This window comes from Colossoma macropomum, unplaced genomic scaffold, assembly GCF_904425465.1.
Source record: "Colossoma macropomum unplaced genomic scaffold, Colossoma_macropomum, whole genome shotgun sequence".
NCBI classification, from domain to species: domain Eukaryota; kingdom Metazoa; phylum Chordata; class Actinopteri; order Characiformes; family Serrasalmidae; genus Colossoma; species Colossoma macropomum.
Genome location: NW_023494794.1, coordinates 10,966,236 through 10,978,607, shown reverse-complemented (window position 1 = coordinate 10,978,607; position 12,372 = coordinate 10,966,236). Strand labels below are relative to the sequence as shown.

At 39.9% G+C, this 12,372-nt stretch overlaps 1 protein-coding gene across 2 annotated transcripts in view; it reads right to left on the bottom strand.

Moving 5' to 3' along the window:
• Positions 1-742: 742 nt before the first annotated feature.
• ophn1 (oligophrenin 1) overlaps positions 743-12,372 on the bottom strand; it is a 117,284-nt gene continuing 105,654 nt past the window's right edge. The window contains exons 22-23 of one of the 2 annotated variants that reach the window (XM_036580155.1): positions 8,931-8,971; positions 743-5,573 (exon numbers count right to left, since the gene is read on the bottom strand). In XM_036580155.1, coding sequence (XP_036436048.1) covers positions 8,932-8,971 — 40 coding nt within the window. In that variant the 3' untranslated portion in view covers positions 743-5,573; position 8,931. The remainder of the gene's footprint in view (positions 5,574-8,930; positions 8,972-12,372) is intronic. The other variant, XM_036580154.1, reaches the window with a different exon arrangement.

Sequence of the window (12,372 nt, the reverse complement as noted above, 5' to 3'; positions counted from 1 at the left end):
AAAAAACAAACGTTATAAAGGAAAAGCAAGATCGAACCAAAATATGAACTACTGATGCGAATTTAAACGTCAAACCTGACTTAAGGCTCACAACTTTCAAAAAAAACTCCAAGCGCATTCCAACATACAATAAATAAAATGTTGTCAGGAGACGAAATGCGGCGAGCCGGTCCCCCGAAAACTCCCTTTCACATTTCAGCTTCACAGTGACAAGAGAAAAACACCGTCTGTAGAGGCTGTTGAGGCCTGCATGTTGTATTATTAAGACCAATGGAAGAACCTTGCCTGAAAACACTGTAACAGAATCACTTTCCTCACTGATTTTTACCAAATCCCTCCATAATTCAGTGTTTGTGAGGTGAACAGAGAGATTAAGGGTGGTTTGGTGTGAAATGGCTCAGATCTCTTTACAGTGGTGGTGATAGGAACCAGGGGTCGCCATGACTACAACACAAATATAGACATGGATTTACTATCCAGAACCACCAGTGAACCTACACGAGTCTTCTGAGTTTATATGGAATGTTGATGATGGAAAATAGTGGAAAATCTGAAATAATAAGTTTTCTTTGGGGACTATTTTGCCTCACAGCACCCTGCATATTATATATCCCTCCACCATGAATGGAGTTTAAGGCCAAAATCTTCTCAAAATTATCATAAAAGTGTCTCAGTCATCAGGCAGTGAATTCATAACCATCTCATACAGTGACTGTCTGTGAGGGAGCTTTTAGAGGTGGACGTCTGGTTCCTATCACCACCACTGTGAACAGTTCTGACTTTAAGTTTCTCTAGAACAGAGCGTTTCACACCAAACCGCTCTGAATGACTCTGTTTACATCTCAACCACTGAATTATGTAGGAATTAAAAATCGTGGGATTCCACTGAAAGGAAAGAATGGTGAAGAAAGATGTTTGTCAGTACTTCAGATAATGAAACTACAAAAAAATGATAGAAAAGCTTATGAGTGTTTACTGTGTGAGGAGTGTTTAAGTAGCAAATCGTCACTGTTTTAACAAAAAAATTATTTTCCCAGTTTTATTTTTTACACCATTTGAAAAAGGCAGCAAAACAAATGCTCCAAATAAATGTCAATGAACATTAAAACCGCTTTTTTGTTTTCTTTCTCCTACAAATTCATGATGTTTTCTTATGACAGTGACAATATTCTAGTTTATCCCTTTTGGTTTGCATACAAAAATGTCTTCAAAGAAAGTTCTGAACAGTAACGAGTTGTTACTGCTGACCAACACAATTTACGACAAAAACAACATGGTCATTTTCGCAGCTAAGGGTGGGCGATGTGGCAGAAATGCTATATTGCAATACCTGGTAAGATCTTTACAGCACAATATAATATAAATCACAGTGTTTCTTTTTTTTTGAGCTCACCAGCTGAACAGACCAGATCTCGACCAATATGTCAGTTAGCCGATAATATCAACCGATATTGTAGTCGCACTGATTTATCAGTATTGGAAACGATATTTCGTAGCATTGTTTTAAATTGTAACAAACTCTGATATTAGGAAAACTGAGGAACACTTTACTGCAGGGTGCTGTTCATAAGGCTAAATGGCAACTGACATAACCCTACATAAGTGTTTATACTTGCATATTCCAATAGCTAAAGGCTACTTTAGCTAACTTTGATCAAAACTGGCAAATGTAACCCATTTAGCGAACGACGCATACTGGAATAAGCATGTGTAAACATTTATGTAGGGTTTTGTCAGTTGTTATGACAAGCTAATGTAGGTGTCATGTAGCCTTATGAACAGCACCCTAAAGTGTTACCAAAAACTGAGGACTAATCACAAAAATATGAAACATAATAGATAATTAAAAGAAACTAACAAAGTGAACTCTGACCCCATTATTTGTAATATTTCTGCTGTTTATTTGAGTTTAAGGAATTTTATTCAAAACATTGAGATCTGACTGCTCACCATGTGGCCATGAGGGACTGTGACGCAGCGTCACTTTCTGCTCTAAAATGCAGAGGTGTGGCTTAAATAAGGCCCCGCCTACTGGATAAAACTCTGTGTTTCGGTAGTGACATGAAAACCTGGGACAGCGTTTTTTAAATTTTAAAATAAGTTTTTTCGATGTAAAAAATACATTTTAATTTTTCAACTTCACTTCAAAAGGCATCAAAAATATATTTTAAAAAACAACATTAAACAGAAAAAAATGCAACAAAAGAATATATAATAATAATAATAATATTCAGAAGTGTAAATTTAGAGGTTTGACACCTCCCTATAGAAAGTATTTTGGACGGAAGAAAAGATTAAATTTGAAAGGTTTTTGTACATTTTTAGCTGATTAATATCTCTATTAATGCCTTGGCTTTAATTAGATCACAACTATAGTTTGTTTTAGCTTTGAAATTCTATTGGTCGATATTGACAACTGTTAAAATGATTGTTATTGAAACAGGAGGACAAATCAACTGGTGAAAAATAAATAAGATAATAATGTATTAGGCTGATATCCAATCAGCTCCTTGTTTACAGGCTATACAATTTATGTAAATCCATATATTTTTATGGTGTTTTAGAAATACTGATAGTACCTGTGATGTTCTCAGAAAAGCGTATCATAACATAATTTATGTAATGATAATATAGCATCACATTGCCCACCCCTATTTACGAAAATATCAATAGTGATATTTTTAATGCTCAAAACAGTCAAAAAAAGTGCTGTGTCTGGTACACGACGCCCAATCCATGCTCTGTGTTCTTTCATAGCTACTGTTGTGAGGTTTATAGAACTCAGTTTATATCACAATACCTACATTTAGAGTCGGTTATTCATTCAGCCTAATGAGAAACTGTAGAACTGACTCAGTTTATATCACAATACCTACATTTAGAGTCGGTTATTCATTCAGCCTAATGAGAAACTGTAGAACAGACTCAGTTTATATCACAATACCTACATTTAGAGTCGGTTATTCATTCAGCCTAATGAGAAACTGTAGAACAGACTCAGTTTATATCACAATACCTACATTTAGAGTCAGTATTCATTCAGCCTAATGAGAAACTGTAGAACAGACTCAGTTTATATCACAATACCTACATTTAGAGTCGGTTATTCATTCAGCCTAATGAGAAACTGTAGAACAGACTCAGTTTATATCACAATACCTACATTTAGAGTCAGTTATTCATTCAACCTAATGAGAACCTGTAGTGATTTCTGTTTAGCGTCTCTGCATAACGTGGAGTGTCCAGGTAAAAATGCTACACTACCAAGTAGTAGTTCATCAAAACTAGGGAGGAAATGAAAATAAAGTAGCCACTATGCTAACATTAGCTCCAAAAAAACTCTTTCACAGATATACAAAATAAATATCATTTAAAATTTAAAACTCACTCTAATTTCTTACTAAATCAACCCAGCAACAGTTGCGATGAAAGACCATGGGAGCATGGATACGTCAAGGTATATACAGTGGGCCCCAAAAGTATTTGGACATTTGTGCCAGGCTTTAAAAGGTATTAGGTTCACTGCGTTGGGGAACAAGAGTAATCCAATTTAAACAGATTCTCATTTCCTCTCCAAGACCCTCATTTTCTTTTTGGAACTATATTCTTTCAGAAGGCGGCTGATTGTTCTCATTTGAGCAGATTCTTCGCAGACGATCCGCAGGCATCCAGAATGTCTTTGTACGCCTCATGATCCCATCAGTGAACTCAAGCTCAGCGACAGCTTTGTAAGAAAAACAGCTCCAGACTTTGTGCTTTACAGAACCCATAGCGCAGACTGATTGGAGCTCCTCTCCACACAAAGACTCCACTGTCAGCCTGATGTTGCGCTAAAAGTGCTTTTTTCCTCAAACAAATATCGGTAATGGTTTCTTTTACAGACCCTTCAGCTGCAGGTATTAACTGGATAAGCGTGACAAGTACAAACTCCATCATTGTTTTTGGGTAAAATGATGTAAGTTCCCAGGCAGTTTAACTAAATTACACTGAAATGCCCACCAGGTTCTAGCTATTAAGCTCATAAATTAGACAGTAAAATATCTCATAATTATTTGGACAAGGTGTTGAACACAAACATAAACTAAATTGCACTGTAATGACCCACTTAAGCAGGAAAGAGAGTTAAAAACAAGTAGTGGGTAAGTTACGTGGTGTAAAATGACAGCACAAACTATAAAGTAACTGTAAACAGGAAGTATCCAGCGCTTTCTTTTACAGCACACAGTTTTGTTTATAGTTAATAAACAGGTACGTACCATATAAGACTGTGTGCTTTATTCATCTACAATCTTTTCATGTTGTATAACTACCAAAAATAAATACACAGTACTGTGGATGCTTAAATAAACATTTTTTTTGTAGAGCTTTAATCTACGCTGGAATTTAGTAAATATTAACACACTATCAGGTATAGCTGAGAAGCTGTGGATTCTCTCAGCTTGTAAGCCGAGACTGTGGCATCGCCTAAAGCAGCTGGCTGAGCGAGGAGCGGGGCACGCGGAGATCCAGCTAGTCCCCATGCTAGGCTAATGGTTAACGGCTAACCCCAAGAGACTGGCTTTTTCCTCCACTCTCTTTTCCCCATTAACTCGTTAATCTGCTGTCACTCCTCTGACAATAAACTGGACTAACTGACCTCAGGATGCAGACTCACCACACTAGAAGTGGGGGAATCATCGTATGTCGCATTATCTGCATTTTTTTTGCATATCGGTATAACGCTAATGACTAATATCTTAAAAAGACCGTCAACCAGTGAACCCGCGTGTCATCAACTACTACTAGAACCTGTTGGACGTTTCAGTGTGATTTACGTAGACTGCTTGAGAACCTACCATCATGCTAATACCTAGAACTTTAGGGACTGTACAAGAAAGCGTCACCCAAATATCAATTTGTCATTAAGGTTTATCAATGGTTAAATACGTTTGGGGCCACTGTAGCATCTACTTAAGTACAAACTTAATGCATGTGCACTGTGCACGGCCTTGATGAGCCAGTCGGTGTAAAAGCCTGAGTCAACAGCTGTAGTGGAGGCACTCGTGTAGTTCAGTTCCTGTATGCAACAGTGCAGAAGTAGGTCAGGGGGTTTATGGAGGGTGAAGTGTTTTAAACCGAAACTGATTCAAACTTTCCATTCTCATCTCATCTTTGTTCTCAACAGCAAAGCGAGTAAGTGCAGCTTTTGGTAGTGGAACCCATTCACGGACGCTTGGACGCAAACACGCAAACACAAACCACAGCGTTTAGCCACGCATGAAGACGGCCAAACCCAGCTGGTGCAGCGCCTGTGCATGTGGTTTTGGGGAGGTTTGAAAGGTGCCTGTAATTGGAACCACAATTGTAGTAGGTGGTCCGTATTTTTCTTCTGGAGTTCTGGTCCAGTCAGTTACTTCATCAATCCCACATGGGCGCAAACACATTTACAGACTCATGAAAGTAGAAAACAAAAAGGGGTCACGACCAGGTAAAAGCATCGATCGCTCTGATGTTCAGGGGTTAGCTGTAGCAGAAAGAATGACGACGATGATGACGATGATGAAGATGTAGCTTCTGAGTTTCCTATTTAGAACCTTTAGAGAAACAAGAAAAGACACACAGTTGTAAAATGTCACTGTCTAAACTCCAGCAGTGGTGTTTAAATTACCACATCCTGCATTGTCATCTATAGTAGTGAGCTGAAGTCAGAGACCACCCTTCATTTATTTGTTGAGTGTGTCACTCTTTCCCTTTATTCCAGCTTCCACTCTTCTCAGGAGACTCGCTTTCAGTTCCTCAAAGAATCTGCAGACACACCTCCAAAGTTCAGTCTTAGAAGCTGGTCGATCATTTTCTGAAGTAATCAAACACATTCAGTGGTGTTGAGGTCTGGACTCTGGGGTGGTCAGTCCATCGTTCAGCTTCTTTGTTCGATGTGTCCGTCTCCTTTTCTCAGTGAGGTTCTTCTTGATCAGCTACACATCCTTTCAGACCCACAGCGCTGAGTCGTCTTCTCACAGTGGAAGGATGGACAGAAACACCTGTGGATGTTTTCAGATCTGAAGCAGCTTGATTTTCTCCTCTCTCTCAGAGATGAAAGCTATAAGTGCTGTTTATCTGATGGGGCAGGTTTGGGGTCTACCTGGTCTTCTAGGTGTTTGTTCGGGGTCCCGTTTTCTCTGTAGCTTTGAATCATTTCTTGAACTGCAGTTTTGGAAACTCATGGCTTTTTCCTTTGACTTGCTCCTTCTTTTTACAAGTGGATTATCTTATATCTAATCTCCCCTCAAATATCTCCTGAAAAATGAATATTTTGGCCTTAATGGCTGTCTTGACTGGAAATTAAATAAATGAGGGGGGTTCTCTGACTTTTGCACAATACTGTGCATTTTCCACTTAGAGGTCCACTTAGATTATTTGTGTGGTTTTGTATATCAAAAACAGACACTGTTATTTTTACGTGACCGTTTTCCAACCTCTCTTTTTGCCTAAGAATTAAACAGGGTGTGCCTTTGAGACTGACATATGTAAACAAGCTGTCTTCTGATTGGCTGCTTTGTATTACACCTCATTCATAAAGAAAGTAGTAGAAATGAGGAATAATACCTTCCACTTCATGAATTCTGCTACAGCCTGCCTGCAGGAACAGCACTCCACATCACTTCAACACAAATGGGCGGGGCTTAATTGCTGTAGACTGAATGGGTGTGCTAAACTGCTGTAGGCCGAATGGGTGGGGCTAAACTGCTGTCGGATGAATGGGTGGGGCTAAACTGCTGTAGGCGGAATGGGCAGGGCCGAACTACTATAGGCTGATTGGGTGGGGCTAAACTGCTGTGGGCTGAATAGGTGGGGCTTAACTGCTGTTGGCTGAATGGGTGGGGCTAAACTGCTATAGGCTGAATGGGTGGGACTAAACTGCTGTTGGCTGAGTTGGTGGGGCTTAACTGCTATAGGCTCATAGGGCAGGGCTACATGAGCAGTGATGATGACATCACAACCATGAAGAAGTCAAAATGGGCTGTTTTTGCAGGTAGGCTGCATACATGTATTTTATATATATATATATATATATATATATATATATATATATATATATATTTCAAAAAGGAACGAAAATTCCCGCTTTCCACGGCACAGGCCCTTTAATCAAATAGATCATTAATTTTATGCAAGCTAGTCACATGATGTGCCAACAGATAATGCCACTCAGATATGGCAGCACTGTACACCTGGGGGTGACTCACTCCAGAAATGTGGACATAGAATTCTATTCCACTTCATAAAATATTAAATAATAATTTTCATGACCTAGATACCTATATCATGACCTAGATTTTCATATTTTAAACTGCACCTAGCACAGAAACCTGAAGAGCTTCATTCCATGATCCCTAACAGTTGCTCATAACTATATAAGCATTTAAAAAAAATGTACACAAAATCTTTCCTAGTATACACAATGAGGGAAAACAAGTATTCAGAAACTGTAGAAGAAAAAAAGAAGCATGTATTCATAAGCATAAACAAAGATATGCTTTACCCCCATCAATTCCACCGTGTTTTTAAGGATTCAGACACCATAAACTAATATTATTAGTACTTTGCTGCAAAGCCGTTATTGGCAATTACAGTTTTGAGACGACTACGGTAAGAAGTGATTCGCTTTTTACAGCATTGTGCTTCTGATGCAAACCGTTCCTCAGGATTACAAGGGACCGTCTGATGGACTTACAATTTCAAAATCCAGCGGAATTCAAGTCAGGGCATTGGCCATGAAAGCACCTAGGCCTCACAGCAAGAAGGGCCTGGGTTCTATTCCCCGGCCGGGCAACCAGGGTCCTTTCTGTGTAGACTTCTGTGAAGTCTGAGTCTATTACGAGATTGTTGTCTGAACACCACGCTGCCAGTCTTTGGACTTCACCCCTGTTGTCTTTTTTCCTCCTGAACACCGAAAGACCGCACCGAGGACGTAGGTGCAGCAGTTGCTCCGCTAAAGCAAACACGCTGCAGAATGCTGTATTTCATGAGGTGGCTGTTGTTTACACACAACTACTCAGCGTCAACCCCACACTTTTGAACGACAACGCTTTCAGCAATGAGACACAGACTGACACTCGGCATTCGAAATGGTTAAGGTGGTCGGAGGCACGCGAACGCTTTCAGCTTTTCCGAGGTCTCCACAAAGATATTCGAGCTGTCCCTGTCTAAATCCATCATCCCACACTGATATCTGAAGTCTGCCACAACCATTCCCCTGCCAAAAAAGACTGTCATCAGCCTCACCCACCCTGGACATCACCTGTTTGACCTGCTGCCCTCTGGCCGCCGGACCAGAGCGCCCCGTCCTGCTAATCCAGCACCAACCATTTAAAAACGGCATGAATTAATGTAACTTAAATGTTGATAGCAGCACTGTTTGTCCAGGATCTTACTGACCAGTCAGAAACCGCTACCAATTTAGTACCGGTTCTCGATACTCATCCCTAGTCAGAGATGGCATCTTCTGTAGACCTGCACACTTTTTAGGCAAACGAGTGTGTGTCCACGCTGGGTGGAAGGCTGTGCTGCAGGACCAGCCTCTTGAAGCACTTCATGATGACCGGCGTAAGTGCTGACGGTAATCGTTGAGGCCGCTGATGACAGTCTTTTTCCGCAGTGGAATGATTGCGGCGGACTTCGGACAAAGTGGGATGATGGATTTAGACAGGAACAGCTTGAAAACCTCGGAAAGCTGAAAGCATTTTTCCCTATTCATTTCTTTTTAGACATATCTTTATTTGTGCTCATGAATGCATACTTTTCTGTGTATATTTCTAAAGACATCATCTCTGTAGACTTGCAGTGTATATGTGCACTGGGAATGCAGCAAATAACAAAAACAAAAGTGTCTGAATGCTCGTTCCCCCTCGCTATAAGTCCTAGAAGAGATCTGAGCAGGAAAGTCGTACCTCATCTTGGAAGTTCATTCCCAGTTGGAGTGACGGAGGGGCTGAAAGGGAAAAAGGGACATATGAACACTTTTACATCACTTTACACTTAGATTTACAGTGAAACTGGTCTCTGAAGTGAAAGACACTGTATTTGTTATGTAGCATATTTCTGATACGATGCAGTCCATTAGTACAGAACAAAAACAAAACGTCCAGTTACTGGACAGCACTACGTTGTTGATTTTCTGCAATTTTTCCACATACAATTTAAATACATACAGTGCCGTTCAAAACTTTGTAATGGTTTGCCATATTGAGAGGTTTTTGTGAGGGTTTCAATGTTCCAAAATGTATTTTTAGATGTTTTATTCAGTATTTTTCATATTTCGTACACAAAAAAGTTAATAAAAGACAAAAAATATGCTTTAAATGTCTATTTCAATCAATCAATCAAAGTTTATTTAATCTTGGAGAACATTGAGGGTGACCCTTCATTTACAATGTTGCCGAGTTGAGTGATAATGTGTAAGAACATAAATAATAAAAGTAAATTTAATAATAAAATGACAAATCAGGTACGTGTAAAAAATGAAACATTAATAATGAAAATACAAAAAAAGTAGAAAATATAAAACGATAATTAAAACGTAACTAAAATGTAAAAGCGAGTAAAATCAAGAGAAGATAAAACAAAACAAAAGGAGGATAAAATCAAATAAAGAAACTAAAATTAATCAAAATATTTAAATATGTTTGTGACAAATTTTCTGATATTAGTTTAAGTTCTAATTTTACTAATGTAACTTCATTTTGGACACAGTTCTATTCACACCTTCTCAGTGCACTATTGATTATCTGAAAACCGGTTTTATTTTATATGATTGAAAACATTGATTACAAATGTATGAAGTCAGTATTCGCTGGAGGTGTAAATCTCTGACCTCGTAATGAATCAGTTCATCTGAGTCACCATAAACTGATTCTATTCAATTCTTTTCATTTGATTCAGAACTACATTTACTTTATTGAACGTTATTCTAAATAATTATAATTGAATCTAACAATATTGATGCTGCAATGCCGGTTGATTCAGATGTATCAGAAACACTGAAGGCTAAAGTCAAAACATTCACTTTGTGAACATCTGTAAATTAATGCTGAACATCAGCGTCTGATTTAATCTGTAAGATTCCTGCAACTTTTTTTTTTGGACCTGGAGGGATGTTTTTCCAGCTGGGCTGTGTAGGCTGCACTCTCAGATCCAGAATGTTTGAGTTTGAGCTCATTGGAACACTCTTCAATCTATTTATTAAATCATACAGAATGTACAAGAAAACAAAAAGAAATACACATATGAATCTAAAAGTAATAACATCAAAATATGTTCAATCACAAAAGAAAGAAACATATCGTAACAGCTACAAAACTGTAAATCAGACTCAGACACAACTCGTTTCCAGAGTTCTTTTCGAGCAAGTTTCAGAGAGCAGCTTTGAGAAGTAGTCCCAAAGGAAAACACTCTTTCTTCACATCCAGAAGATTTACGCTCCTGTCCGATCACATTACCGCATAATTTTACACCACGTGATTTACAGCGCTGTCCGATCACATTACTCTGTAATTCTACTGCTGGAAGCGGTGCAGGATCCCTGCAGTCGCAGACCGTAGCAGCACGGCATCTATTATTTGGCATTCCTTTCAAAAATATTCAGTTTGTTCACTGAGCAGTGAGAGATCAGCCACCCGTGAAGCTAAATGCGAGGTCGGTGTTGAGCTACTAGTACGGAAGTACCACTTTACAGTGACCAAAATTCCAAAATTGAACAAAAAATTAATTGATCCAGTTTGCGTCTAATTCTAAAAATAAACTTATGACACTGTATGACATGCTGTTATCTATAGAACTGGAAGAACATTAAACACCCCGGTGATCCTCTCCACTGTACATCAATGCTCAACCGTGGAGAGTCCACAGTTCCATGTCCCTTGGACATCATAGACAACCTCACCTGGATGCTCAACACCACCTGCCTAGTTAAGAAAGCCCAGCAGTGGCTTCAATACCTGTGGAGGATGAAGAGAGCGAACCTCCCCTCTTCCATCCCCACTACATTCTACAGGGGGTCAGCAGAGGGTCCTGACCAGCTGTCTCATTGTCCGGTATGGGAACTGCACCGTCTCGGTTCCTACAGCAGATTGTGAGAACAGCTGAGATCATCGGGGTGTCCTTACCCACCATCAACACCTCCTACCACGAGTGCTGCATCATTGATGACCCCTCCCACCCCCTCATGAACTCTTCACCCTCCTGCCATTTGGCAGAAGGTACCAGAGCATCTGTTCCACCACCATCAGACTCAGATGCAACAGCTTCTTCCCCAAGGCGGTCAGAGTACTGAAAGCACTGACACCCCCAAACATCCACCTGGACTAATCTGGACCCTTTCCAACATCCACCTGGACTAATCTGGACCCTTTCCAACATCCACCTGCACTAATCTATACCCTTTATAACATCTACTTGCACTAATCTAGACCCTCTCCAACATCCACCTGCACTAATCTAAACCCTTTCCAACATCTACCTGCACTAATCTAAACCCTTTCCAACATCTACCTGCACTAATCTAGACCCTTATAACATCTACGTGCACTAATCTAGACCCTCTCCAACATCCACCTGCACTAATCTAGACCCCCTCCAACACCCACCTGCACTAATCTAGACCCTTTCCAACATCCACCTGCACTAATCTAGACCCTTTCCAACATCCACCTGGACCGATCCAGACCCTCAACAACATCCATCTGTACTAATCTAGACTCTTTCCAACATCCATTTGGACTAAGACAGACCCTTTCCAACACCTACCTGCACTGATCTAGACCCTCTCTACTGTCCATCTAGGCTACTCTAGACCCTGTCCAACATCCACTGTGTGGACCCTCTCCAACACCCACCTGGACTAATCTAGACCCTTTTCAACACCCTCTTGCACTAATCTAGACCTTTTCCAACATCTACCTGGACTAATCTAGACCCTTTCCAACATTCACCTGCACTAATCTATCCCCTTTTTCAGTATTCACCTGGACTAATCTAAACCCTTTCTAATATCGACCTACACTAATCTAGACTCACAACAATATTCACCAGCACTATTCTAGACATACAAACCGCCATAAACAACTTAATGATGCTAACTAGTGGCTACAGGCCTCCACTGCTTGTTAGCTACATTAGCCTCAAGAAGCAAACTATATGCTTTTGGCTGATTGAGTTTATTTGGGGTGAAATGAAAAACAGTTTTTATTCTAAATTTGTGGCTTACAGTGGCCACACCTCTGAGAAAACGAAGCTGGCAAAGTTGGTTAGCATCAGCTCTTGCTTGATAACGATGCTGGCATGATTGGTGCCAATAGGCTTGGTTTGGCAGTGCACTCTAACCAGGAGTTTTGT